At 45.9% G+C, this 24,906-nt stretch overlaps 2 protein-coding genes across 4 annotated transcripts in view; one reads left to right on the top strand and one right to left on the bottom strand.

Annotated features, from left to right (window-relative positions):
• Nucleotides 1-12,984, bottom strand: part of ITPKB (inositol-trisphosphate 3-kinase B) — a 107,732-nt gene extending 94,748 nt beyond the window's left edge. For 2 of the 3 annotated variants that reach the window (XM_050757466.1, XM_050757477.1), the window contains exons 1-2: nt 12,606-12,984; nt 9,073-11,206 (exon numbers count right to left, since the gene is read on the bottom strand). In XM_050757466.1, the coding sequence (XP_050613423.1) occupies nt 9,073-11,001 (1,929 nt within the window). In that variant the 5' untranslated portion in view covers nt 11,002-11,206; nt 12,606-12,984. The remainder of the gene's footprint in view (nt 1-9,072; nt 11,207-12,605) is intronic. The other variant, XM_050757459.1, reaches the window with a different exon arrangement.
• Nucleotides 1-24,906, top strand: part of COQ8A (coenzyme Q8A) — a 685,974-nt gene that overhangs the window by 434,308 nt on the left and 226,760 nt on the right. The window lies entirely within an intron of this gene.

Raw genomic sequence — 24,906 nt, 5'->3', positions numbered from 1 at the left:
GTTTTTTTTAGCAGTTTCTCAGTGACCTTCTCACTTCCCAGCTGTAACACATAGCAACCAATTTTCCTACCCTTGGCTCAGCAATCTAGGTCTCAGGATTATTCGTCCCTAACAAAATCTCTTAGCCATTTCTTAAGCTACTGGCAGGTAGTTAGATTTTCCACTTGACATTGTTAAGAGATTAAAACTGTTTATCTCATTGTCATACACAGGCCTTTTCAGTTTCCTGCTAATAGATTCAGGTTAGATAAGGATTACAGAAGTGATACTCCCGAGTTCCTCTCTATACCAGCCGGCATCCTTTCCCTATAAGATTATGAGGTGTATTTTATTAAATCTACCATTCAGATAGCTAACGTGTAAGAGCATTATATAACGTATAAAAAGCATTATACCTCATGCATAAGCAGAGGCTTAGACAAACACCAGCTCCTATTCAACTGGGCAAGAAGCACTTCACAGGAGATCCTGCTGAATTACAGTCAGTCATCAATTGCCATAGAGAAGATGAAAACAAATTGAGTTGAGCCCAGAAAGAATGTCAGTGAAATTGGAAAAAACACTTGCTGGGAACTGCCTGGGGGTGCAGTGACCTCCCTTGTAATTGCCCAGGTCCCACCAACTCGGCAGCGTACCAAGAGAGATTGCGGACTGAGCTGGGTAGATGGTCAGTCACCAGGGAACCAAATCTGTCTCGCAGCAGGCTGAACGCTCCCTGTAGTTCATGAAAATATTAAGTACTGGTAGTATAAAATGTGTTACGGCTTCTTTTTGGAAAACAGTAAAATCAGTTTATTCATTCTCATTTAATGGGTGGGGGTGGGGAGGGGACAGAATGCAGAGAACCTTTAGAAGGGCCAAGAAAGAAAACTGCTGTCATTGCCCCAAAAGTCAGAGGTAAAAGCACCTCATTTGCACCCCGACCCCTCAACACCCTGGGACCAACTTTATAAATGTGAGCAAATGGCCCATCCCTTTAGAAGAGTTCTCCTTGGCCAGGGGCCGGCCCTTACCCTGCATTATTAATACATATTATCATCTCTGGGTTAGGCAAACCCTAATCTTGGTCACCAGGTCAACGGAAATAATCTTGATGCCTATGTTTGAGATGCTATATCATTTCATTTTCCCTTTCCACCCAGAATCTTACCGCAAAAGTAAAATGCTAGATTAACAGGATAGCAGTGAGCTTCATAAGGGAGGATTCCCTTTAGCTGAAAATTCACCACCACCACCCCAGGTTGCGTGAGATGTTTTTCTACTTATTCAAAGACGGGGAAATAAAAACATCTCCCACTCCAAGCGAAATCGCACATAAATATGAATTGCAGAGGTTCGTTCTGCTTCCTTATTGTCTATAGCTCCTACTTTTTGCTTACTTATAAAACTTACCAGCTGATGTAGGGCAAAATAGAAGTAAAAATCTCAGGAAATAAAAAATGCTGTATTGACTAGTGGCCTGAAGAGATACTTTTTGTTAATGGGTTTCTATTAAGTGATATCAAATCAATAAAATGTCCAAGTAAAGCTCAACAGAGGAGAAAAGACCAGATTTCTAAGAGTGAATTCTTAATGGAATTGTTGAGAAACACACCAGACAAGTTAGTCAAAAGTCTGAGTGTTGGCTTGCCTGTGAAATGATTGTAACACGTCATTCCTTATCAGACAAAGTTGGAAGACCCTGCCTTTAAGTAAGAAACATCAGAGTGGTCTTCCCTGCACAAACACTTTGCAAACATGTGTCATGGTTGACCTTGTCCCTTGAGGCCAGTGTACAGTGTGCACTTCTGCTGACCAAGCAATTCATTCCTACCGCTTTGAGTCTAAGCCTTAAAGTAATACCCAACCCTGCAACTGAACAAAAGGAAACCACTACTACTACACCCCTACTATGTATCAGGTACAGTGCTAGGCACTTTTGTAAACATGACATTGAATGCTCACCACTCCCTGAGGTCACACTAACTCTCCCCATTTTTCAGAGAGCTTGCTGGCCATGTGTAGACTGGAATTTCACCCAAGTCTCCTAAACCCAAGCCTAGCACCCTTATCCCTGTGGCAGCAAAGTCACAGGAATAAGCAACAAACTTGCATTCCAAGGGCTTGATTCTCTTTCTTTGTTCTTTACCTTCCAGATGGTTCTGCATTTCTTTTATGGGTAGATAATACGGCAGAGATTTTTTTCTCTCCTTCATTCATTCATCTATTCCTTTAACAAATGCTTTAAAAGCATGTACTGTGTTCAAAGCTGAGGTGGATCTGCAAAGGCGAGTAAGGAGCTTATCCACTGAGGAATCTGTTAGTTGAAAAGAAGGGTGTAACCATGGGTCCTGTAATGGTATTGACTATTTTCCACCCTTGCTTTCCTCCTCTGTAAAATGTGGATATTAAAGGAAATGAGGCTAGGCGCAGTGGCTCACGCCTGTAATCCCAGCACTTTGGGAGGCCGAGGTGGGAGTATCACAAGGTCAAGAGATCGAGACCATCCTGGCCAACATGGTGAAAACCCATCTCTAGTAAAAATACAAAAATTAGCAGGGCGTGGTGATGTGCACCTGTTGTCCCCGCTACTTGGGAGGCTGAGGCAGGAGAATTGCATGAATCCGGGAGGCAGAGGTTGCAGTGAGCCGAGATCATGCCACTGCACTCCAGCCTGGTGACAGAGCGAGACTCCATCTCAAAAAAAAAAAAAAAAAGGGAAATGAACTCTAAAGCCTGTCCCAGACCCAGATTTCGATACTGTTAATTATGGAAGCTATCAAAAAGTTTTTGTTTTGTTTTTGGTTTTTCTTTTTGAGACAGAATCTTGCTCTGTCACCCAGGCTGGAGTGCAGTGGTGCAACCTCGGCTCACTGCAACCTCCACCTCCTCACTTTAAGTGTTTCTCCTGTCTCAGCCTCCTGAGTAGCTGGGATTACAGGTGTGTGCCACCACGCCCGGCTGATTTTTGTATTTTAATAGATTTAGTATTTTTAGTAGATGGGTTTCACCATGTTGGCCAGGCTGATTTTGAACTCCTGACCTCAGGTGATCCATCCACCTCAGCCTCCCAAAGTGCTGGGATCACAGGCATGAGCCACCACACCCTACCTAGTTTTTGTTATTTTTTAATAGCAAGCACAGAGGCCTAACTTCCTAATGAGATCATATATATTTATGGTGTCTTTCAACCAAGGAGACTTGAACTGTATTTAAGATAATAGTTTACTCCTGGAAAAATGGATCGGGGCTGCTGTCTTCACTACAAAGTTGGGGTGAATGAAGGGGGCCCAGTGAGAAAATTAAGAGCTGTCTGGCAGAACTTCAGCGAGTCAAATTTGACTAGAAGGTCAAGGGACCAGGTCAGCAGATTCTTCCAGATCACCCAGGTGGCCCTCCACAGTCAGATGGATCAGACCCATGGGTCTGAAGGAGATGCTGATTGTTTCTGCTCCATGTTGTTTGGGATTGCCTGTAGCACCATCGTCACTTGGTTTGGTAAGTTAACACAGGAAGGGCAACCATCTTAGAATTGGTCATACAAAACCCCAAACAGGCAGCTGCCACTCCACTTTTCAAATTACCGAAGAGTTCAAAGTCGGGTTTGGTGTGATTTTTGTTAACAATGAGCTCCCCTGATGGCTGAAAAATACATCTTTCACAATGCCAATTCTACCCAGTGAGGAAAAAAAAAATCACAGCAAGGCCTTCTTGTCATGGAGTTGAATACCATGTGCATAAACCTATGATCCCAAGGTCTCCTCTCCCACCAAAATCCACAGAACCCTCTACACTGATGCTGTGATCACAACACACTTTAGAAGAGTTCCAGTTAATTCTGAATCACCTCCTGATTATCCAAAGTCTGTAGTTTTTTTCACCAAGATACAAAATTCTTTCCATTAAATACCTTAAAATTCTACCTTTAGATAACTAAATTGAAATCTGACAAAATAAAATAAGCCTAAACAATGTTATCAATGCTCCTAGGAATATAAATAAACTAGCCAGTACTAATCTAATCTGGAACTGCATTTAACAGGTATGTGCCAACAAAATCAGAAAAGTGACTCCACAGCAATTCGGCACTTAAAAACAAAAATTCTGAAAATGACTTATGTAACACCTGAAATATATTTCTCTAAAAACACCAACTGACAGCTTTAATGTTTTCTTGTAGTACCTAAAAGCGGGTAAGTCTTGAGCTGTATGTTTTGCAAAGTCTAAGCATTTGCATGATAAATTGCAATGCTTAGAATCCATCTTTCTTTTTCTGTATACCTCACCTTTACTTGAAAAGGTTTTAAGCTGGCTGAATACTTTTATCTTTGATAAGACAAGGTCTTTGAAGTGATGTTTTGGCTCTGTGTGGGCAAGGCCTCTGTTTCTAGACTTCAGTATCTGAGGGGGGACAAAGCCCTGCTTTTTGTTTTTAAACAGAATTAATCTTTTTTTTTTTTTTTTTTTTTTTTTTTTTTTTTGAGACGGAGTCTCGCTCAGTCTCCCAGGCTGGAGTGCAGGGGCGCGATCTCAGCTCACTGCAAGCTCTGCCTCCCAGGTTCATGTCACTCTCCTGCCTCAGCCTCCCGAGTAGCTGGGACTACAGGCGCCCGCCACCACGCCTGGCTAATTTTTCTTTTTCTTTCTTTTTTTTTTTTTTTGTATTTTTAGTAGAGACGGGGTTTCACTATGTTGGCCAGGATGGTCTGGATCTCCTGACTTCGTGATCCGCCTGCCTTCGCCTCCCAAAGTGCTGGGATTACAGGCCTGCGACACCGTGCCCCGCCAACAGAATGAATTTTTTACTGTTCAGGTTAATGTTCTGGCATCCTACCAGCAGTCTCTACCACCAGTCTAATTATTAATGATAATCTTAGGTATTGTACTGATGATTTATTTTGATGGTACTTTTTCAATGTGAAATCACAAAGAGCCATTCTTTTGGCAAAAAGACAGAAGATAGACAGATCAATCAATCGGTCTCAAGCAAAAGCACAAAAGTGAAGGTGCCCAGTTTTGGCCTCAGTGCCGGAAATCCACACCTAACAAGTCTTGTCACATTTCCCGATACCCTAACACAAACACTAGGTTTTAAATCAGATGTCTTCAATTACATAGTCACAGACAGAACTGGATGACCCCATGAGATCGATACCATGCAATACCCACATTTTCAGAGAAGAAAACTAAGCTAGAGAAGCAGAGCCCATGAGTGTGTCCTTGGTTCCCTTTGACTTTCTGAGTGCTTTGTTTCCTCATCCCCAAACAGATCAGAGTCATACCCCAAACCAAACATAAATGACTCAGGGTCCTCCCAGATCTCAAAGCTGCTGAGGCCTTGCCAGAAAGATCCGCTCCATGTACCTGAGAGAGAAGAAGGGTACCCCATCTTCAGCAAACAGCATGTGCAACTTGAGCTCATAACCCCACGAATCTGAGCTTTCAACATTCTCATCTAGAAAAGAATTTTCCACTTAAAAGTATTCACCAACAGATGCAGTTTTTAAAGTGCCCCTCTAAAGCTTTTACATTTTAGTTTGGTTTACCCCGAACTAAAATTTTTACACACTTTTCAAAACCACATAAAACCATGTTAAACTGTTTGGATTTTTCACTATGTGTATGAGTTAGTTTTTCACTCAGAAAAAAAAAGACAACAAAACTAGTCAACACCAAAAAAAAAAAAAAAAAAAAAAAAGGCTAAAGAAACAAAATTCCAATGGCCCTTAAAAAACAGTACGCACCATGAAGCCAAGGGTTTCGTACTACACTTCTTTATACATCCCCCAAGTAACTAGGCCAGTGTTTTTTGTTTTTGGCTTTTGTTTTTTGTTTTCTTTTGAAACGGAGTCTCACTCTGTCGCCCAGGCTGTAGAGCAGTGGTGCAATCTTGGCTCACTGCAGCCTCCACCTCCAGGGTTCAAGTGATTCTCCTGCCTCCCACTCCTAAGTAGCTGGGATTACAGGCACCCAACACCACGCCAGCTAATTTTTGTATTTTTAGTAGAGACGGGGTTTCACCATGTTGGCCAGGCTGGTCTCGAACTCCTGACCTCAAGTGATCCACCCACCTTGGCCTCCCAAAGTGCTGGGATTACAGGCATGAGCCACCGTGCCCTGCCTTCTTTTGTTTTTTGTACATATAATTGATAGAACAATTTTGAAATAAATCAATAAAAATCTATTTTTAAAGTAAGGTACTTTTATATCTTAATACAACATTTTAAGCCTGGTGTCTCAATGGTCCAGATTCTCTTAAACGGAATTATATAAGGAAGTAGACAACTGCTGGTTAATTTTTAGCTGTCAGAAAGAACAAAAGAGAGAGCACTATCCTTGCTCAGTGCAATCTGATTTTGTTCAGATCTCAGAGAACAGTAAGCATGAATGTGCCTGAATTTCAGGCATTGCCCACTGGGTGTGTAATGCAACTACTTCTGAGCAAATTGCAAGTGTCTGATCCCTACTAAGCAGATATACTGTCACCCCCTGCCTGCACACCAAATCATACACACTCGTATTCCTCAGCAAGGATGAAGAAAGCGCCACAGGAGGCCTGAGAGGTTTAACTCTGTGGGAAGGTAGGGCAGCATAGAAAAAATCTGTGTCTAGTGTGGGTCTGAGGGCCAGGGGTTGGTTATGTGACTGGAACACTGAACATACCATTTCAGACCTGTGTGAGTGGGGTGAGCAAGTGGGAGCCTGTGTGAGCACAGGAGGGTGAGCGTGAGCGTGTGTGAGGGTGAGTGTAAGCAAGTGTGAGCAAGCATGAGAGTGTGCAGCTGTAGCGTAGTGCAGTAGCTGTACAGACACAGCAAAGTCCAGAAAAGAGAATGCTGCATCAGTTTGGTAGAACCTCGGACAGAGCTGGTGGGGCTTTTATCTATCAAACAGAAAGACCCAGCCAAAAGGCTCACTCCATCAAGATGTCTGGGCTTATGTAGACAAAATATCAATCGCAGGTAATCAAGTGATTTTTGACCCTACGAGCTGATGTTTGGGTGTCACAGATAAGGCTCCAGCGTAACAATCTGTACAAGAAGAAAACTTTGCTTATCATGCAAGCACTCAACCAAAGCTCAAAAGTCCCTAGGATCCCATAATTTCCAGTTGGTTACCCACCCTTACCCCCCTACACACACACACACACACACACCCCCCACTTCCCACCAGTCTCATGTGATTTAGAGAGCAAAGCCGGCAGGAGATTTTTCCCTGGCTCTGCTCTGCAGGTATATGAAAACCTGTTTAAAGGTGGGAGGTAGACTGGACAACAAGCTGGCCTCATTTCTACCTCTAGATATGTTCACTAACTTAAAAACACCACTTAACCCTCTGGTTTCTCAAATGGCATCCTTCTAGCAAATGAAAAAAAAAGTCACCTGTCGTTATTGATCTCCCGGTTAATTCTCTTGTAGACAAGAGCCCTTTTCAAACATCAGGACACAAACTGTTTTGACAACCAGCCAATAGAAGTTGCTAATATACCACTAGAAAGGGTGAATGGACAGTCAGGGAACAAGTTAAAGTGACTTTGGCTGTTCTAGTTATGCTTCAGGAGTTCAAAAGCAACTGGGAGAGGTGGGACGGGGGACCATCTCTTATTCAGTAGGCCTCTAACTGCTAGACAGAAAGACAAATAAATCTGGGCCATGCCTTCAGAAAGAAGTAATTCCCACCTGCCCTTGACCACTATCCCGTTCCAGGTGGACCGTTTCCCCTTCTAAAGGTGGTGTGCCTATGCCTGACAGCAGGTGCATAATGCCCAGGGGCCCTGTCCTAGCCACAAAATGCCAGGCTGATTGGGGCGATTTTGCATACACATTTGCCTCCAGATCATCAGCAGAAAGCAGAGTTTCATGAGAAGGAATGCCTGGTCTTCAAAAATCCAGACTGTGATTTGTGAATACGGAATCAGAGAGGAGTATGTTTTGTGGTCCAAAATACCTTAGTGAAGAATGCAGAGTAGAAACATAAAGCTCCCAGTCATGGTGGAGAAAGTTATTGAGGTACAGTGAAGAGTATTTGATATTCAAGATGAAATCGGAAGGCTACCTATTATAATAAAATGCAGACTCCCCCAGTGTAGCACAACCACCCCTGGCACGCTGAACTAGGAAATTCCCCATGCTCTCTGGAAAAGCTAATAGAAAGTCCAGACCTTTTCAGAAGTGCTAGCTTTAACTCCTATGTCTTCTGTAAGACACTGTGATCCTCGTAAGAGTAAAAACAGCCTACACATTCGATTAACCATGTAAGAGAAATAAACTCCTGTCTAATGCCATAACCAGAACAAGATGTCAGTGTGATGACCCAAACCAGAGGCATGTGAAAACATACCTGAAATGTCAACTTGTACCAACTGACATGTACATCCATTAGGAGGTACCTACTCTGGAGATACCACCCAGGTGCCTATGATACTGAAGAAACCATCTGCTTAGCTCAAAGTATCATTTTCATTTAATTCATACATCAAACTGCACCTTGGTTACGCTAACCACACAAATATTGCAATGGCCTGGCTTAACTTACTGAGGCTCAGTGATTCCTCACCCAGTTGACTGGCCACAACCACATCTACAGGTTTCAGGGTCCTGTCATAGACTCACATCACTCATTTTCCTGGTTTATTAGTAGAGGCTAACTTAATTTGATGACATCCTTGTCAATTTTCTTTGGCCTGAATGAAACACAGAGTTAAGTGTTTCACCTGATCAGACAAAAACTACACTCAGTAGCTCCCTTCACTATCTTTGGGGATTAGTACAGAAGTTTTTGGTGACACTTATGAATATTATTTTCCCAAGAAGCATGGTGACCTACACGAAATACTTTTAAAACTTGTTATTTAAGATGTGCGTGGAAATAGTAGAAATGACTCAGATTCACTGTCCAAGCTAAAATGCATGGTTAGTGCCTCTGCTTCCACCTCAGCAAACACACCTGGACAGAATTATTCACTGTGACTGTCCCAGGGCCCTGGTTTGAGTTTTCATGACTCTGTAGAAAGTAAGAAAAAGGGATGCATAGGGTATCAAAAGTCTGCTGAAATCAGCATGAGTTCTGGGCAAATCTCAGAGCAAGACTTACCACTCTAGGTTTCTGCTGGTCCAGGGTATGCAGGAAGGCTGAGTTGGGGTCCAGGGTGCGCTCAGGGTCACTGGAGATGTCCTCCTCTGAGTCTTCATAGGATGAGGAGAAGCCCGTGGAGGAGGCCGAGGAAGAGGACAGCTTCCTCAGGGGCAGGTTGCCCCGAGGGCTTCCCTGCGTCTCCTCCAAGGCCCCGTCCTCCTGGGTGCCCATGTCTGTAATGATGACGGCAGGTATGTTGCTGGGGCTGCAGGCCTCTCTCAGGAAAGGCTTGTCCTGATCTTGGGGTAGCAGCTCCGGACTTGGGTGGGCATCTCTGTCCTGCCGCTGGCTTTCCCAAGTCCCCTCTGATTGCACCCCTGTGCCACACGTCCAAGCCAAACCGACTTCCTCCATGGTGCCCTGCCAAACCCTGGAGCTCCCAGGCTGCACACCCACCCTGTCCCCAGGAGGGCACTGAGGTTCTTTCAGATCTTTCGCAGTGTCCCAACAGGGAAAAGGCTCCAGCATTCTGCCAGAAGGAATTCCCGCCTCCACATCCGGGGTCCCCGGCTGTGCTGAGGGGCTGCCCCCAAGCAAGCCCAGCGTTGGGGACCCTCCCTCCACTCTGTCGGAGAGCTGCCAACGCCCCCTGCCCACAGGGGCCCCACTTCGGGCCTCCTCAGGGCCTACGGAGGCCAGGGCTCTGGGCAGCCTGGACCAGCTCAGGGCATCAGAGGACTCTGCGCTTTGCACGCTCACAGTCGTCTCCTCTGGCCTTTCGCCCACTTCAGGCGCCCCAGAGCCCGGCATGCCACAGGGCAGATTTCCTTTCCCCATCTTCCCAGGGGGTTCTCCAGCGCGGGGCCCGCCCCTTTCTGGGGCTGGGCTTGTCTCACTGCCCAGAAACTGCCCCTGCCTCTCCACCAGGGCCTCTCGGGGCTGCGGGTCCTCAAGCTCACGGGCTTTACCAGACGGCTCAGTGAGGGCAAGATCCTGTGGACGGTGTGGCCCAGTAGGTGTAGCTCTCGCTGCCACTTCTGTGGCCATCGTTAAGCTAGCTCCGACCAGCCCCAATGAGGGAGCTAGGCAGCTGCGGGTTCCCGGGGGAGGAGAGACCCTTTTGTCAATTTCCATAGCTGTGGGTGAGTCACAGCGGGGACTGGCAGAGATACCCTTCTCCATCCTTACAAAAGGACCCCAGGCCTCTGATCCTGTAGGGGCACCCCGGCCAGGAAGAGGTGGCATTCCTTCCTTCACCTGCGAGGTGCATAGGCCGGGCCCTCCTTTCCTCCTGGAGTCGGCTCCTGAAGTCTCTGGACATTGCTCCCCCCAGGACTTTGTCCTCCGTTCCTCGATCCGGGCGCCCTGAACCAGGACCCTTCCAGGGGGCTGGCTGCTGCTGCGGAGAGGGCACGGGGAGGGCGAGCGAGCTCTGCCCAAACGCGGGCTGCGGGGCGCTTGAATGGCGGAGCTCTGTGCCTGGATGTGCGCCTCAAACATGCCCACTTTCTGGTTCACCTGCACGTTCTGCAACTCGCGCTGCAGGATCCGCAGCTTCCTCTTGGCCTCCTCCGGCCCCGGCGGGGAGAGGGTACCGGCGGCCACCACCTGCTGCCCGTCCCCTCGCAGGCGACCAGCCCAACTTGGGCTGCTCACGCTGCTGCCGCTGCCACTGCCGCTGCCACTGCCGCTGCTACTATTCAGCCTGCGCCGGCCGCTCCGCCAGCCCCCGGGGCTCCGGGGCTCCTCGGGCGACAGCGACTCGACTGGGGGGAAGAGGAAAGAGGCGCCTCTCCCGGGACTGAAAACGCTGCCGGGGCTCAGCACGGCCTTCCCCGGGGGCGGGGGCGTCTCGCTGCCACTGGGCCCGGGGCCGCCGCCGCTCTTCACCTCCTTGGCGCTATTCATGATCACCAGGCTATTGAGCGCATAGCAGTACACAGCCATAGTACTGGGTCCCGCGCTGCCCGCCGCCGCGGCTCCCGCTCCTGCTCCGCCGCCGGCGCCTCCTCCTCCCGGCGCTCCCGGCTCAGCCCCGGAGGCCCGGCAGCCGTGGCTCTGCGCGCAGATGGGGCTGCATGACCTGGGCTGCGGGCTGGGGGCACGACCGCGGGTTCAGCCCCCGCCCAAAGCTCCATAAACAACCGTGCGGCTGTGGAGATACAAGGAGAAAAGTCAGGACCCTGGAGGGCGCGAGGGGATTGGGGGTCGCCTGCAGAACCCAGAGGGAGCCCCGGGAACCCAATCTATCCAGGACCCAGCGCCACCGGACATCTCACCTATGGGGACGGCGAGGCTCGGCGTGGGAATGCCCCGGCTGCCTCGGTCGCCAGCGCGGTTACGGGTGTGCTTCCCCGCCCCCCACCCCGCCCCAGACTGCGATGCGCTTTATGAGGTCCCTTCAAATCCTAGTCCTAACATTCGTCTCCGGAGCCACGCGGACCGGCGAGAAGCGAGGTCCAACTCCTTGGCTCCTAAGTATGCTGTGCGCGGGGCGCGGCTGACTCCCAGCTCTCCCGGGCTGAGGACATCCCAGTCACCGTCTCCGGGTCTCCCCAGCCTGAGCAAACATTGGCTATAGAGGGCAACCCGGCAGCCCTCGCCCTGGGCTTCAGGGTCTCCCTGCTCCACCCTCTCGGGGCATCAGAGACCGACCGGCTCGGAGGGAACATGAGCGGAACCTGCCTTCCCCCGAATCGCTGCCAGCGCCCGGATCTAGGAGGGCGCCCGCGTGCCCGCCGTTTACCTTCCAGACCCTGGCCTTGGGGCTGTGTCCCTCGGCCTAGGAAGGCCTGGGCGCGCGGCGGGGCCGCAGCCGAAGCATTTTTCAGCGCTGGCCTTGTCGCCTATCCCTAGACAAGTGTTTTGTGAGTGTGGGCGCACCGAGGTTCTACACGTCCCCTCTACCGGAACCAGTACTCGCTGCCCTCCTGCCGTCGTCCCCTATGGAGGGGTGTGTGACTGTGTGTGTATGTGTGTGTGCGTGTGCACGCGTGTGTGTATACGCGCGCGCGCGCGCGGAGCGAGTCCGCTCTCAGCGCGCCCTGTTGCCGAGGACTCGGCTGCCCCTGCGGGCTGCCGGACCCGCGCCCACTCGGAGGAACTTAGGGGCGTGCATGGCTGCAGCCGGGCAGCAGCCCTAGGTGCACAGAGCCTCTGGCTCTGCAAACCTCCCTGGAGCCGGCGCTCTAACACCCCAGGACAGCGCCGCGGAGCGCAGGGCTTCTCTGCATCCCGGGCAGCCTCGTCCGGCGCCAGCAGAGCCGCCGGGAGACCCCAGCCTGGGGACTCCTGGAGCGCGCTGGGGGAGGCGGCGCGGAGTGAGCGGCCCGGAAGGCGGGTAGGAGAAATACGGGGACCTCCTCCCTCCGGATTTTCTCCCCACCACCACTCCATGTCACCCTCCAAAATCAAACCCCCTTCCCTGCCTCCCCAGCCCACCCCTTTGCCCTACTTCGGAACCAGGAAGGCCGAGATTCGCTCCAGAGCAGAAAGTGAGGGGAAAGAGGGTTGTTCAGAGGCGAGAGCCATTAAAAGGCCGCCAAACTTACCTGCAATTTCTCAGATTCTCAGGTCCTGTGTAGACTACATGCCCAGAGGCGCAGACCTCGTAGGGACGAGATGGTTTTAAAAGTTAAAATGTTCAGAAATTATTTTCTCACAAGCTATGGAAGACAAAAAAGAGGAGTGCGAAACAGAGGGAAAGCTCTTCGGTTCAGGGGCCCGGCGATCCCGGCAGTTGCGACGCCAAGCCGGCCCTGCACACCCTTTTCGGCCGTGGAGATACTGTCCCTGTCAGTGTCTGCTCCGGGCTACTTCAGTGTTTGTTCAATGTACGATTAAAAAAAAAAAAAAAAAAAGAAAGAAAAGTTAGGGGGGGTGGAGGAGGGAGGAGGGAGAAAGGCGGAGGCTTGGGGGAGGAAAGCAGGAAGGAAGTTGTGAGCCTGTCTGGGGTTGAACTCAGCGGAACAAGTTTTTCTTTTCTTCTTTTTTTTTTTTTTTTTTTTTCTATTGCTTGGCAAGACGAGGGAGGGAAACACTTAAAAAAAAAGTTTCCATTGTTAGCTAACCAAAAAAAAAAAAAAAAGCCTTTTAACTTCTGCGGTTTAAAGATACACAATTCATTTTCCACCCCTCAATCGAGGCTTGCTGATGTGTCTAGCTTTATGAAACTAGTTTTGAAAAATGTTTTTAATAAAGTTTTGAGTGTATGTCTTAAACAAAGCAAATCATGGGGACCTTTTTAGCATTTAAAAAAGGCTACAATCCTATATAAACGATTTGTGTTCTTGTACACAATTCTGCAAATTCAAAGAAGGTACATTGAGGTCACCTTCATGCAGAGTTGCAGATTTTAAGTGCATCACAGTAGTATTTTGGAAGACTGGTTGGTCTATGAGCTGGGGATAGTTTTGCAGTGCAATTGGTAGATGTATAAATACACCTTTACATATCACATTTATTTATAAATGCACACAGTACATGTGACATTCGCATATTTTTGCACTTAATTCTCAGAATTATTTTAAGAAAAAGCATAGTCCTGGAACTAAGAAGGCTTGGCTAATGTCTGAAACCCCTCCTGTAGACCCTTATAGACTGTCTCCTGTATACTGGATCATTTTCAAGAACCTTTTTACTATCAGCAAAAAAGGGAGAAAGAACATGAGCAAACATTACTGGGCAGAGGATCCTACCCCTTTTAAGCCCTGGCACTGCCAGTGTGTTTTACATAATTCTCTAAATCTTAAACTACAGCATTTAGTGAAAAGAGGGAAAACACAGCTGCACAGCTCAGGAGACTGAAACATCCAAAGCCTGAATTGGTCCTTATATCATGATTAGCTGAAATTCAGATGGAAATTTTGACTTTGCTTGTAGCACACAGATCTCTTGCTTGTTTATGTAACAATACTGTTAAGTGAGCAAAGTAACCTGCTGCTCAATCAGGAAAAAGCTCATGCTAAATCTGAAATCAAGAGATCTTCTAGCCAAGAATTCCTGAGAATCACACACTGTTGAAAACTTTCTAGTTTTTAAAAATTAGAAATGGAAGAATTGAACCTAATTCCCCTCCTACCTTCAATGAGACTTTTTTTAAAAAGCCCAATCCCAGCACTTTGGGAGACTGAGGCAGGCGGATCAGAAGGTCAGGAGTTCGAGACCAGCCTAACTAACATGGTGAAACCCTGTCTTCACTAAAAATACAAAAATTAGTCGGGCGTGGTGGTGCACTCCTGTAATCCCAGCTACTTGGGCAACTGAGGCAGGAGAATCGCTTGAACCTGGGAGGCGGAGGTTGCAGTGAGCCAAGATCATACCACTGCACTCCAGCCTAAACGACAGAGCGAGACTCCATCTCAAAAAAAAAAAAAAAAAAAAAGAGCCCAGAGTTATTCAGGGCTCTGAGCAGTTATTCAGGATCTGAGCAGTTCCTAAGAAAGAGAAGCCAGCCCTCTCCTTGACCCTAATTTGGTTCTCTAGGGGCAAAAGAAACGAGTTGCCAGTTTTCAGGAGACCCACTCATTGGAGTTTATGTCTGAGGGGCCTTTGTTCTAGTAGAGGCCAATACCTATGTCAGGTATCATGGTGGAAGCAACTGAGGGACCTAGCAATGCATACATTAAGCACAGACACTTAGCTTTCCAATCCCTGGGAAACCTCACTGTCACCTCACAGCCTGATATCATCAGGCTTCCGTAGCTGAGAAACTCAGACTTCTTGAATGTGCAGTCAACCTGAAGAATTATTGGTCAGAAGGCAGTCAGCAGCTGTCAGGTGTGACATGCAGAAGGAATTTCTGCCTTGGGCTTGAGGTGGGGCTAGCTGATGATTCTACCAGTCTAAAATTCTAGCTGTGCCACCAAGAGCAGCAGGGGTTGGGGAAAAGACAGAATAAAATGCATGTCTGGAAGCTAGCATAGTGGGCTTGCATCCTGAGACAGAATCTAGTTGCCTTCCATGATTGTGAATGAACATGAGAAGAATATTTTACATAGCACTTATTTGAGAGACACTGTTCTAGACACATTATAAATATTTATACATTTTTATCCTGATAAAAACTCTATTAGGCAGGCATCATTATTATCCTTATTCTACAGATGAAAAAATGAAAGCGCAAATAAGTGAGTTGTTTGTCCCCAAATCCCATTGCTGGTAAGTGGCAAAACCAGGATTTGAACCTGTGTAATCTGGGTCTAGAATCCATGCTTGTCACTAATTCTCCACATTGTATAGTTATTATCTATAACCATAGGGAAGGTGTGCCTAACTTTTCAGTTGTTCTCTATAGGTGTAGGGAAGGTTTGCCTAACTATTCAGAGTACCCATTTGCTTGCTTTTGAAATTGAAGTTAAAAAAATCAAAGCCATGAAACTAGGAATACAAGGAAACTTCCTCAACTTGATAAACAGCATCTACGAAAAACCTAAAGTTAATATCATACTTAATGATGAAGTACTAAACACTTACCACTAAAATGAGGAACAATAGCCAGGCGAGGTGGCTCATGCTTCTAATTCCAGCACTTTGGGAGACTGAGGCGGGTGGATCACTTGAGATCAGGAGTTCAGGACCAGCCTGGCCAACATGGTGAAACCCTGTTTCTACTGAAAATACAACAATTAGCCAGGCGTGGTGGCATGCACCTGTAGTCCCAGCTACTCAGGAGGCTGAGGCAGGAGAATCACTTGAACCCGAGAGGCAGAGGTTTCAGTGAGCCAAGATAGCACCACTGCACTCCAACCTAGGCAACAGAGTGAGACTTCATCTAAAAAATAATAATAAAATAAAACAAAATTAGGAATAAGGTTAGCATGTCTGCTCTCACCATTGTATTTGAAGTCCCAGACAGTGCAATCAGACAAGGAAAAGGAATAAAAAGGCATCAAATTGGAAAGGAAGAAGTAAAACTATTTATTTATATTATGTAATTGTCTATGTGGAAAATCCTGGGTCTATAAAAAAGCTATTAGAACTAATACGTAAGTTTAGTAAATGTATTAGTTTGCCAGGCTGCCATAATAAAGTACCTCACACTGGTTGGCTTACAACAGAAATTCTGTTTACAACAGAAATTTATCTTCTCACACTTCTGGTGATTAAGAATAGTAGTAGTCTGTAGATCAAGGTGTTGCAGGGCCAGTTTCTTCTGAGGCCTCTCTCCTTGACTTGTAGATAAGTCGTCTTTTTTTTTTTTTGAGACAGAGTCTCACTCTTTCGCCCAGGCTGGAGTGCAGTGGCGCAATCTCAGTTCACTGCAACCTCTGCCTCCCAGGGTCAGGCAATTTTCCTGCCTCAGCCTCCCAAATAGCTGGGACTGCAGGCACCTGCCACCACGCCTGGCTAATTTTTGTATTTTTAGTAGAGACGGGTTTTCACCATATTGGCCAAGCTGGTTTCAAACTCCTGACCTTGTGATCCGCCTGCCTGGGCCTCCCAAAGTGCTGGGATTACAGGTGTGAGCCACCACACCTGGCCAATAAATCTTCTCTATATGTGTTTATATGGTCTTCTCTCTGTATAGGTTTTTGTCCTAATCTCCTCTTCCTGTAAGTACACCAGTCATATTGGATTATGGCCCATCCTAATGACCTCATTTAACCTTAATTACCTTTTTAAAGACCCTACCTCCAAATAGTCATATTCTGAGGCATCATGGATTAGGACTTCAATATATAAATATGGAGGGAAACACATAATCAGCCCATAATAGCAAAGCTGCAGAATACAAGATTAATATACCAAAATCAGTTGTATTTCTACATATTACCAAGAAATAATCAGAAATTTTAAAAAATTAAATAATAATAATACCTTTACAATAACATCAAAAACTATGAAACACTTAGAGATAAACATGACAAAACGTTTGAAGATCCATAGCGAGAAAATTATAAATCACTACTGAAAAAAAAGACCTAAGTAAATGAAGAGATATACCATGTTCATGAATTGGAGGACTCAATATTGTTATGATGTCAATTCTTCCTCAAATTTATCTGTAGATTCAATGCAATCACAATCAGTATTTCAGCAAGTTTTTGTTTTTGTTTATTTTATTTTGTTTTTATTTTCTTAACTTCATAGGGAAATGCAAAAGATCTAGAACGACCAAAACAACTTTGAAAAATAATGCAGTGGAAGGACTAACACTATCTCATGTCAAGACTTATTATAAAGTTACAGTGATCAAGATAGTGTGGCATTAGCATAAAGTTAAAAAAATAGATCAATAGGACAAAATAGTCCAGAAATAGACCCACATATATATGGAAAATTGATTTTTGACACAAGTGCAGAAAAAGTAGAGAAGTCTTTTAACAAACAGTGCCATAACAATTCAGCATCCATATCTAAAAAGAGGAAATTCAATGAATATCTTATATAATATTGTACAAAAATTACTCAAAATGGTTCACAGATACTAATTATAAAGCCTAAAACCAAGAAACTTCTATAAGAAACATAAGAGAAAATATCTGGGAACTTGGCTTCCCGTTTCTTAGATGTGATACCAAAATTATTTGGACTACATCAAAATTTAAAACTTCTCTTCAAGGCCAGACACAGTGGTGCATACCTGTAATCCCAGCATTTTTGGGAGGCTGAGGTGGGCAGATCACTTGAGCTCAGGAGTTTGAGACCAGCCTAGGCAACATGGTAAAACCCCATCTCTACAACAAAATAAAAACAAAAATTAGGCCAGGCATGGTGGCTGATGCCAGTAATCCCAGCACTTTAGGAGGCAATGTGGCTCATAACTGTAATCCCAGTACTTTGGGAGGCCAAGGCAGGCAGATCACTGGAGTCAGGAGTTTGAGACCAGCCTGGCCAACATGGTGAAACTCCGTCTCCACTAAAAATACAAAAATTAGCCAAGCATGGTGGTACATGCCTGTAGTCCCAGCTACTCAGGAGGCTGAGGCAGGAGAATCATTTGAACCTGGGAGGCAGAGGTTGCAGTGAGCCGAGATCACACCACTGCACTCCAGCCTGGGTGACAGAGCAAGACTCTGTCTCAAAAAAAATACAAAAATTAGCTGGCATGGTGGCACGTGCCTGTATTCCCAGCTACTCAGGAGGCTGAGGTGGGAGGATCAATTGAGCCTGGGAGGCCAAGGCTGCAGTGAGCCATGATCATGCCACTGCACTCCAGTCTAGGTGACAGAGTGAGACCTTGTGTCCACAAAAAAACAAAAACAAAACACCCCACTTTTCTTCAAAAAATACTGAAAAGACAATGCATAGACTGGGAGAAAATACATGCAAAGCATACTGTTCATAGCAGCTTTATTAGAATTAGTCAAAAATTGTAAAAAATTCAGAAGTCCATCAAGAGGTGAATGGATAAACAAATTGTGGTATATAATGGAATATTCATTAATAGAGAAGAAATGGACATTGATGTACATACAACATGGATGAATCTCAAAAGAATTATGTTGCATGAGAAAAATCAAACAAAAGAGTATCTACTGTATGATTCTAAATATGGAAAATTCTAGAAAACACAAACTCATCTATAGTAACAGAAAGTAGACTGGGTGGCTGCCTGAACATGGAGGCTGTGGAGAGCGGCAGGAAGTAGGAAAGATGAAGGGACATGTGGGACATTGTGAAAGTAATGGGTACTTTTACTGTCTTAATTGTAGTATGATTTTATGAGTGTATACATAAATGAAAACATATAACACTGTAAAACATTAAATATGTGCAGTTTGTTGTATATCACTTATAACGTAATAAAGATTTTTTTTTTTTTTTTGAGACGGAGTCTTGCTCTTGTAGCCCAGGCTGGAGTGCAATGGTGCGATCTCAGCTCACTGCAGCCACCCCCTCCCGGGTTCAAGTGATTCTCCTGCCTCAGCCTCCCGAGTAGCTGGGATTACAGACAACCGTCATCATGCCTGGCTAATTTTTATATTTTTAGTAGAGATGGGGTTTCACCATGTTGGTCAGGCTGGTCTTGAACTCCTGACCTCAGGTGATCCACCCGCCTCAACCTCCCAAAGTGCTGGGATTACAATTATGAGCCACTGTGCTCAGCCAATAAAGATATTTTTAAAAACATAGCTGTGGATGGATATAGCCTTTGATGAGGATATTATGGGCCCCATTCCTAGTGTCAAGCACAGTGCTTGACATATAATATCTCTTCTGGGTTAAACGTTCTGGGTAAATTGTTCATTTGTTCATTCACGTGTTTCATGGAATAACTCTGTGTTCCCTTTTTTCAAATACAACTTGTTAAATTATCACAATTGTTCCAGCTGTACCATCTGTCCTGCAGTGTCATCCTCTTAGGAATCCTCCTCTGATGGCCCAGCCTGCAATGACCTCCTCTTCCTCGCACGTGGAGACTCTGCATCAGCACCCTTCACTCAGCATCCCTCCTTCTGCCTCGCAGTTAGTAAGCTTTTCATGCTGTCTCTCATAAGGTCCTTGAAGGCAGAGAGCAGCTATGGCTTTTCTATGAACAACCCACCTCCCCTAGCCACTTAATACCTTGTCTTACATATATTTATTCATGATTAATTCCTTAGTCATTAAAAATACTATTTTTTAAAAGACAGGCTTATTTATTTAAACATATACATACACAAACACAGTCTTGCTACCCTCTGCCACTAGTCATGAGGCACATGGTCTGGAAGAGCAAAATGAAAACAGCAAATGTTATGATTCTAGGTTGATATGGAAAAGAGAAAGTCCATTTTTACATTTTCCCTATACACCTGAGCTTTAGCCCTAGTTTCATGGCTTCCTGGGTATACTTCACTATTATAACAGCTTATTCTTGATGTCTTCATTCATTCATCAAACGCTTACTAAACCCTTCCCTCCCTCCAGGCTTTGTTACAATGTGCTACCTTTTGCCTCCTCCTCTTTGAGGACTTATTCCCATTTGCATCTGCTATGTCTGGTGTAGCGAAGGTATTTCATCATATTTATTGAATGGTCATTGTCCCCAACTCAGGCAAGAGCAACAGAAGTATTTTCTGCCTCTCCTCAATCCAGAGGCTGCTTTGTGGTGGTACTGGAAAGGGAATACCAAGCTGATTAGGATGATTTCTGCAACAAAGTGTAAGATACTTACAGGTATATTCCATTTACATGTGGACACTGAAACAATTATCTAGTTTCAAACTGACTTTTCCAGCCATCTAAACAACAGATTGGGTTGGCTCTGTTGTAAATCTATTAAGAAATTATGCACAGAGACTCAAAATCCATAGAACAGCCATGATCTGAGCCAGTGGTATAAATACGTGTATTCACTTAGCATCAAAAATGTATATATACATTTTTTCATTGTCTGTAATGACAGCCGTGAACTGATAAGAGATGGACTGAAAAAATGTGATCCTGCTTTTCGTACCTAAATGTGACTTAGCTAACTTAAACACTCATGTTGAAATGTGGTGTCAAGCCCAGGTGCAGTGGATTAGCACTTTGGGAGGCCAAAGTAGGAGGTTTGCTTGAGGCCAGGAGTTCAAGACCAGCCTAGGCAACATAGCGAGACCCTGTCCCTACAAAAATTTAAAAATTAGCCAGGCATGATGGCATGCACCTGTAGTCCCAGCTACTTGGGAGGCTGAGGCAGGAGGATCGCTTGAGCCCAGGTGTTGAGGATGCAAAAAGCCATGATTATGCCACTGCACTCTAGCCTGGGTGATAGAGTGAGACCCCATCTCAAAAGAAAAGAAAAGAAAACATGTGGTGTCAAGACTTTGTTTTAATTGAAACCAAGTAATTTGCTGTCAGTTTAAGTTGCTGACTCTCTATGGCTTTGCACTAAACCTTTCTCCAGGGATCCCCTCCTACACACTGAAAAGGCTGCCTCTGCTTTAAATCCTAAAAAGTGAAGGGTGGGCCGGTGGCTTACACCTGTAATCTCAGCACTTTGGGAGGCCGAGGAGGGCGGATCACCTGAGGTCATGAGTTCGAGACCAGCCTGACTAACATGGTGAAACCCTGTCTCTACTAACAATACAAAATAGCTGGGTATAGTGGCGGGTGCCTGTAATCCCAGCTACTCCGGAGGCTGAGGCAGGAGAATCGCTTGAATCCGGGAGGCGGAGGTTGCAGTGAGCTGAGATTATGCCATTGCACTCCAGCCTGGGCAACAGAGCAAGACTCTGTCTCAACAACAACAACAACAACAAAAGAGTGAAAGGTGAGGAGCGGCCTTAGCACCTTTCTCTGGATAACTGGATTCGTGTGACATCTGTGGACCCTTAGGACAAAAATAATTGGTGAGAAAGAGCATTGGAAACGTGCAAGTTACAGGACATTCACAAAATATTTTCTCTGAGGTTTTGATACAGTGGGTCTTGTGTTTGAATAGCCTCCATTAGGAAGTTTAGGAGAGCCAGAGAAGGACTTCGGTCAACCTTGATCCATCATCTAAGATTTTAGGAATGAAAAGAAAGTGTTAAGTTTACATGCTTGGTATGTAAGAACAGAGTCTCAGAAAAGGTCACCATATAGTGTTCTAACACAAAATAGACAGCTGTCTTTGGTAGAAAAGGGAAGTTTCTCTTGCCTCCCATTTCTCCTTTCCCTTACAACAAAGGGACAGCACCAGCAACAAGAGATTGTATCTATACTGCTTGCAAACCACACTCAGTCCATGCTTCAGGTGTCTACAGAGCTTCTGCTGGTACCCACTAACGCAGCCTACCTCGCTGTCGTTTAACCCATGAGCATCTCATTTCAGCTTTGGGTATCATTAATGCCATTCATTTACTCTTAAACTATGACTGGGTTTTCTAGGCAGGGGGAGAGGGAAGAGAAGGATATGAAGAGGAGTTGTACTCATCTTTAAAGAACTCACAGACTAGAAGGGGAACCAAGTGGTAAAATAGTTATAATTATTTTTATTTTTATGTGATAAATGGTATAATAGCACTCAAATTACCAAGAGAGAACAGTGGTAGGGCTGACCTTGGACTAGGGGAGGAGATGGGAAGGCTTCAAGAAAGGGTGATCTTTTGGTGGACTGTAAAGGCTGAGTAGGAGTTCACCAGGAAAAGAAAAGAGTCTTCTAGGCAGAGGCACAGCACACACAAGTCCCTTGACCCATGGAAGAGCAGGTTTGAGGAGTGTTGAATCCATGTGGCCAGAGTATATGGTAGTGGTGGGTGGCGGGGGCAATAGTCGGGGAGAAGAGCCTGGAATAACAGTTTGGAGTCAGGTGGTGAAGTTCCTTAATTACTAAGCTAATTAGCTTGGATTTTCATTAAAAATGATAGGCAGCCACTGAGGAGTTTCAGGCAGAGAGTGGCACAAATTAGCATTTTAAAAAGATATCTCTGAGGCAGTACAGAGAATATATTGGAAGGGAAATAGAGACCAGGTTCAGTGGGGGCACAAACCTTACAGAGTTCCCGGATACCGGGCCCTCAGAGATGAGTAAAACATGCAACACAGCCCTACCTTTCAGGAGCTTGCAACTGCATAAGGGAGCATATTAATTACCTGTTGCTATCCCAGATTACCAGAAACTTAGCAGCTTGAAACAACATGTATTTATAATCTCACAGTTTCTGTAATACACAGTGTGGTTTAGTTCAGTCCACGGCTTCAGACTACGCTTAAGGTGTTGGCCAGGACTGGGCTTCATCTGATCCTCAACTGGGGAAGGATCTGCTTCCAAGCTCACAGTGTTGTTGGTGAGATTCAGCAACTTGCTGGCTTTGGCCAGAAGCTTCTCTCACTTCTTTGCCATGTGAACCTCCTCAACATGGCTACTTGCTTCATCAAAGCACGAAAGCTTAGAAGGCAACAAAGAGCATCTGCTTACAAGACGGAAGTTGCAATCTTATGTAACATAATCACCGCCATTGCTTAGATTATAATCCTATCACCTCTACTGCTTAGAAGCAAATCGCCAAGCCCACTCACACACAGGGCCATGAAATGCCTGCAGGCAGAAATACTTGAACCCATCTTAAAGTCTGTCTCTAAGGACAGAGGCTGATCTTGAACTATCTCAGAAAATAAGGGAAAAATAAAGTAGCTGTGTTCTCCAGGGGCTATACAATCAAAGAGAGGTTGTCTGGACTGATCTGGTGATTAAGGGAATACTTTCTCAAGGGGCTCAATTAGAATGCCATTACTGTGGTCCTGGATTAAGATGTTGAAGACCTGAAATTTCCCTATTCATCAGTTAATTCTTTTTTTTTTTTTTGAGACGGAGTCTTGCTCTGTTGCCAGGCTGGAGTGCAGTGGCGCAATTTTGGCTCACTGCAACCTCCACCTCCTGGGTTCAAGCAATTCCCCTGCCTCAGGCTCCCTGGTAGCTGGGACTACAGGTGCGTGCCACCACACCCGGCTAATTCTTTGTATTTTTAGTAGAGATGGGGTTTCACCATGTTGGCCAGGATGATCTCGATCTCCTGACCTTGTCACCTGCCCTCCTCAGCCTCCCAAAGTGCTGGGATAATAGGCGTGAGCCACTGCGCCCGGCCTCATCAGTTAATTCTTATTATCCATTGGGCCCTTTGGTTAAAAAGTCTATGGTGGACAAAGGTTTATTTATTTAGTTTTTTGTTTTTGTTTTTGTTTTTTGTTTTTGAGACAGAGTCTCACTGCCATGCCCAGGCTGGAGTGCAGTGGTGTAATCTCAGCTCACTGCAACTTCCGCCTCCCGGGTTCAAGCAATTCTCCTGCCTCAGCTTCCCAAGTAGCTGGGATTACAGGCACCTGCCACTACGCTCGGCTAACTTTTGTATTTTTTTTTTTTTTTTTGAGACGGAGTCTTGCTCTGTCACCCAGGCTGGAGTGCAGTGGCGCGATCTCGGCTCACTGCAAGCTCCGCCTCCCGGGTTCACGCCATTCTCCTGCCTCAGCCTCCAGAGTAGCTGGGACTACAGGTGCCCGCCACCACGGCCGGCTAATTTTTTGTATTTTTAGTAGAGGCAGGGTTTCACCATTTTGGCCAGGCCGGTCTTGAACTCCCAACCTCAGGTGATCCGCCCGCCTCAGTCTCCCAAAGTGCTGAGATCACAGGCGTGAGCGACTGAGCCTGGCCTGGACATGAGTTTCAATCCCGGCTCGGCCACTTACAGCTGTGTGAACTTGAGAGTTAGGTGGCCTCTCTTCACATCACTTTCCTAATCTGCAAGATGGGGATACTGCTGCTTACCCCATAGGGATCTTAAAAGATTAAATGACATGGTATATATGAAAGACCCTAGCATGGGCCCTGCCACATTGCAACTTAGCCAGTAACTTAGGCCATATCCTAAGCAAGGCTGTATTGAAGTCACAGGCAAAACCAGCTGTGAAAGAGCCTGGTTCTCAGGCTTCTCCTTGGAGGGCAGCCAAGACTGTCACAGACACATCCCATATCAAGGCCCCCTCAGTGGTAAAAGCAAGAGGACCTTGCATCTCCATGCTGTGGACACTCCTTTTATTTGGTGACCACCTGATAAACACTTGCTGACCCTCCAGGACTGGGGTTCCAGGGCTACATCACCCATCTCTAGCAGCTCTCTAAGGCCCTGAAATGAGAGTGTTTCCTCCCCTTCGAGGTCTCCTCCATCATCCATCCAATGGTTTAGCACTTGATTACTCTAAAAAAAAAAAAAAAAAATAGGATCTTGCTCTGTGGCCCAGTCTGGAGTGCAGTAGTGTGATCATGCCTCACTATAGACTGGAACTCCTGGGCTCCAGTGAATCTGCCACCTCAGCCTCCTGAGTAGCTAGGGCCACAGGCATGCACCACCAAGTCCAGATAGTTTTTTCACTTTTTTGTAGAGATGGGGTCTCCCTATGTTGCCCAGGCTGCTCTCAAACTCCTGGACTCAAGTGATGCTCCCACTTCAGCCTCCCATAATGCTG

Source organism: Macaca thibetana, chromosome 1, assembly GCF_024542745.1.
Source record: "Macaca thibetana thibetana isolate TM-01 chromosome 1, ASM2454274v1, whole genome shotgun sequence".
NCBI classification, from domain to species: domain Eukaryota; kingdom Metazoa; phylum Chordata; class Mammalia; order Primates; family Cercopithecidae; genus Macaca; species Macaca thibetana.
This window is presented reverse-complemented; position numbering and strand designations above follow the sequence as displayed.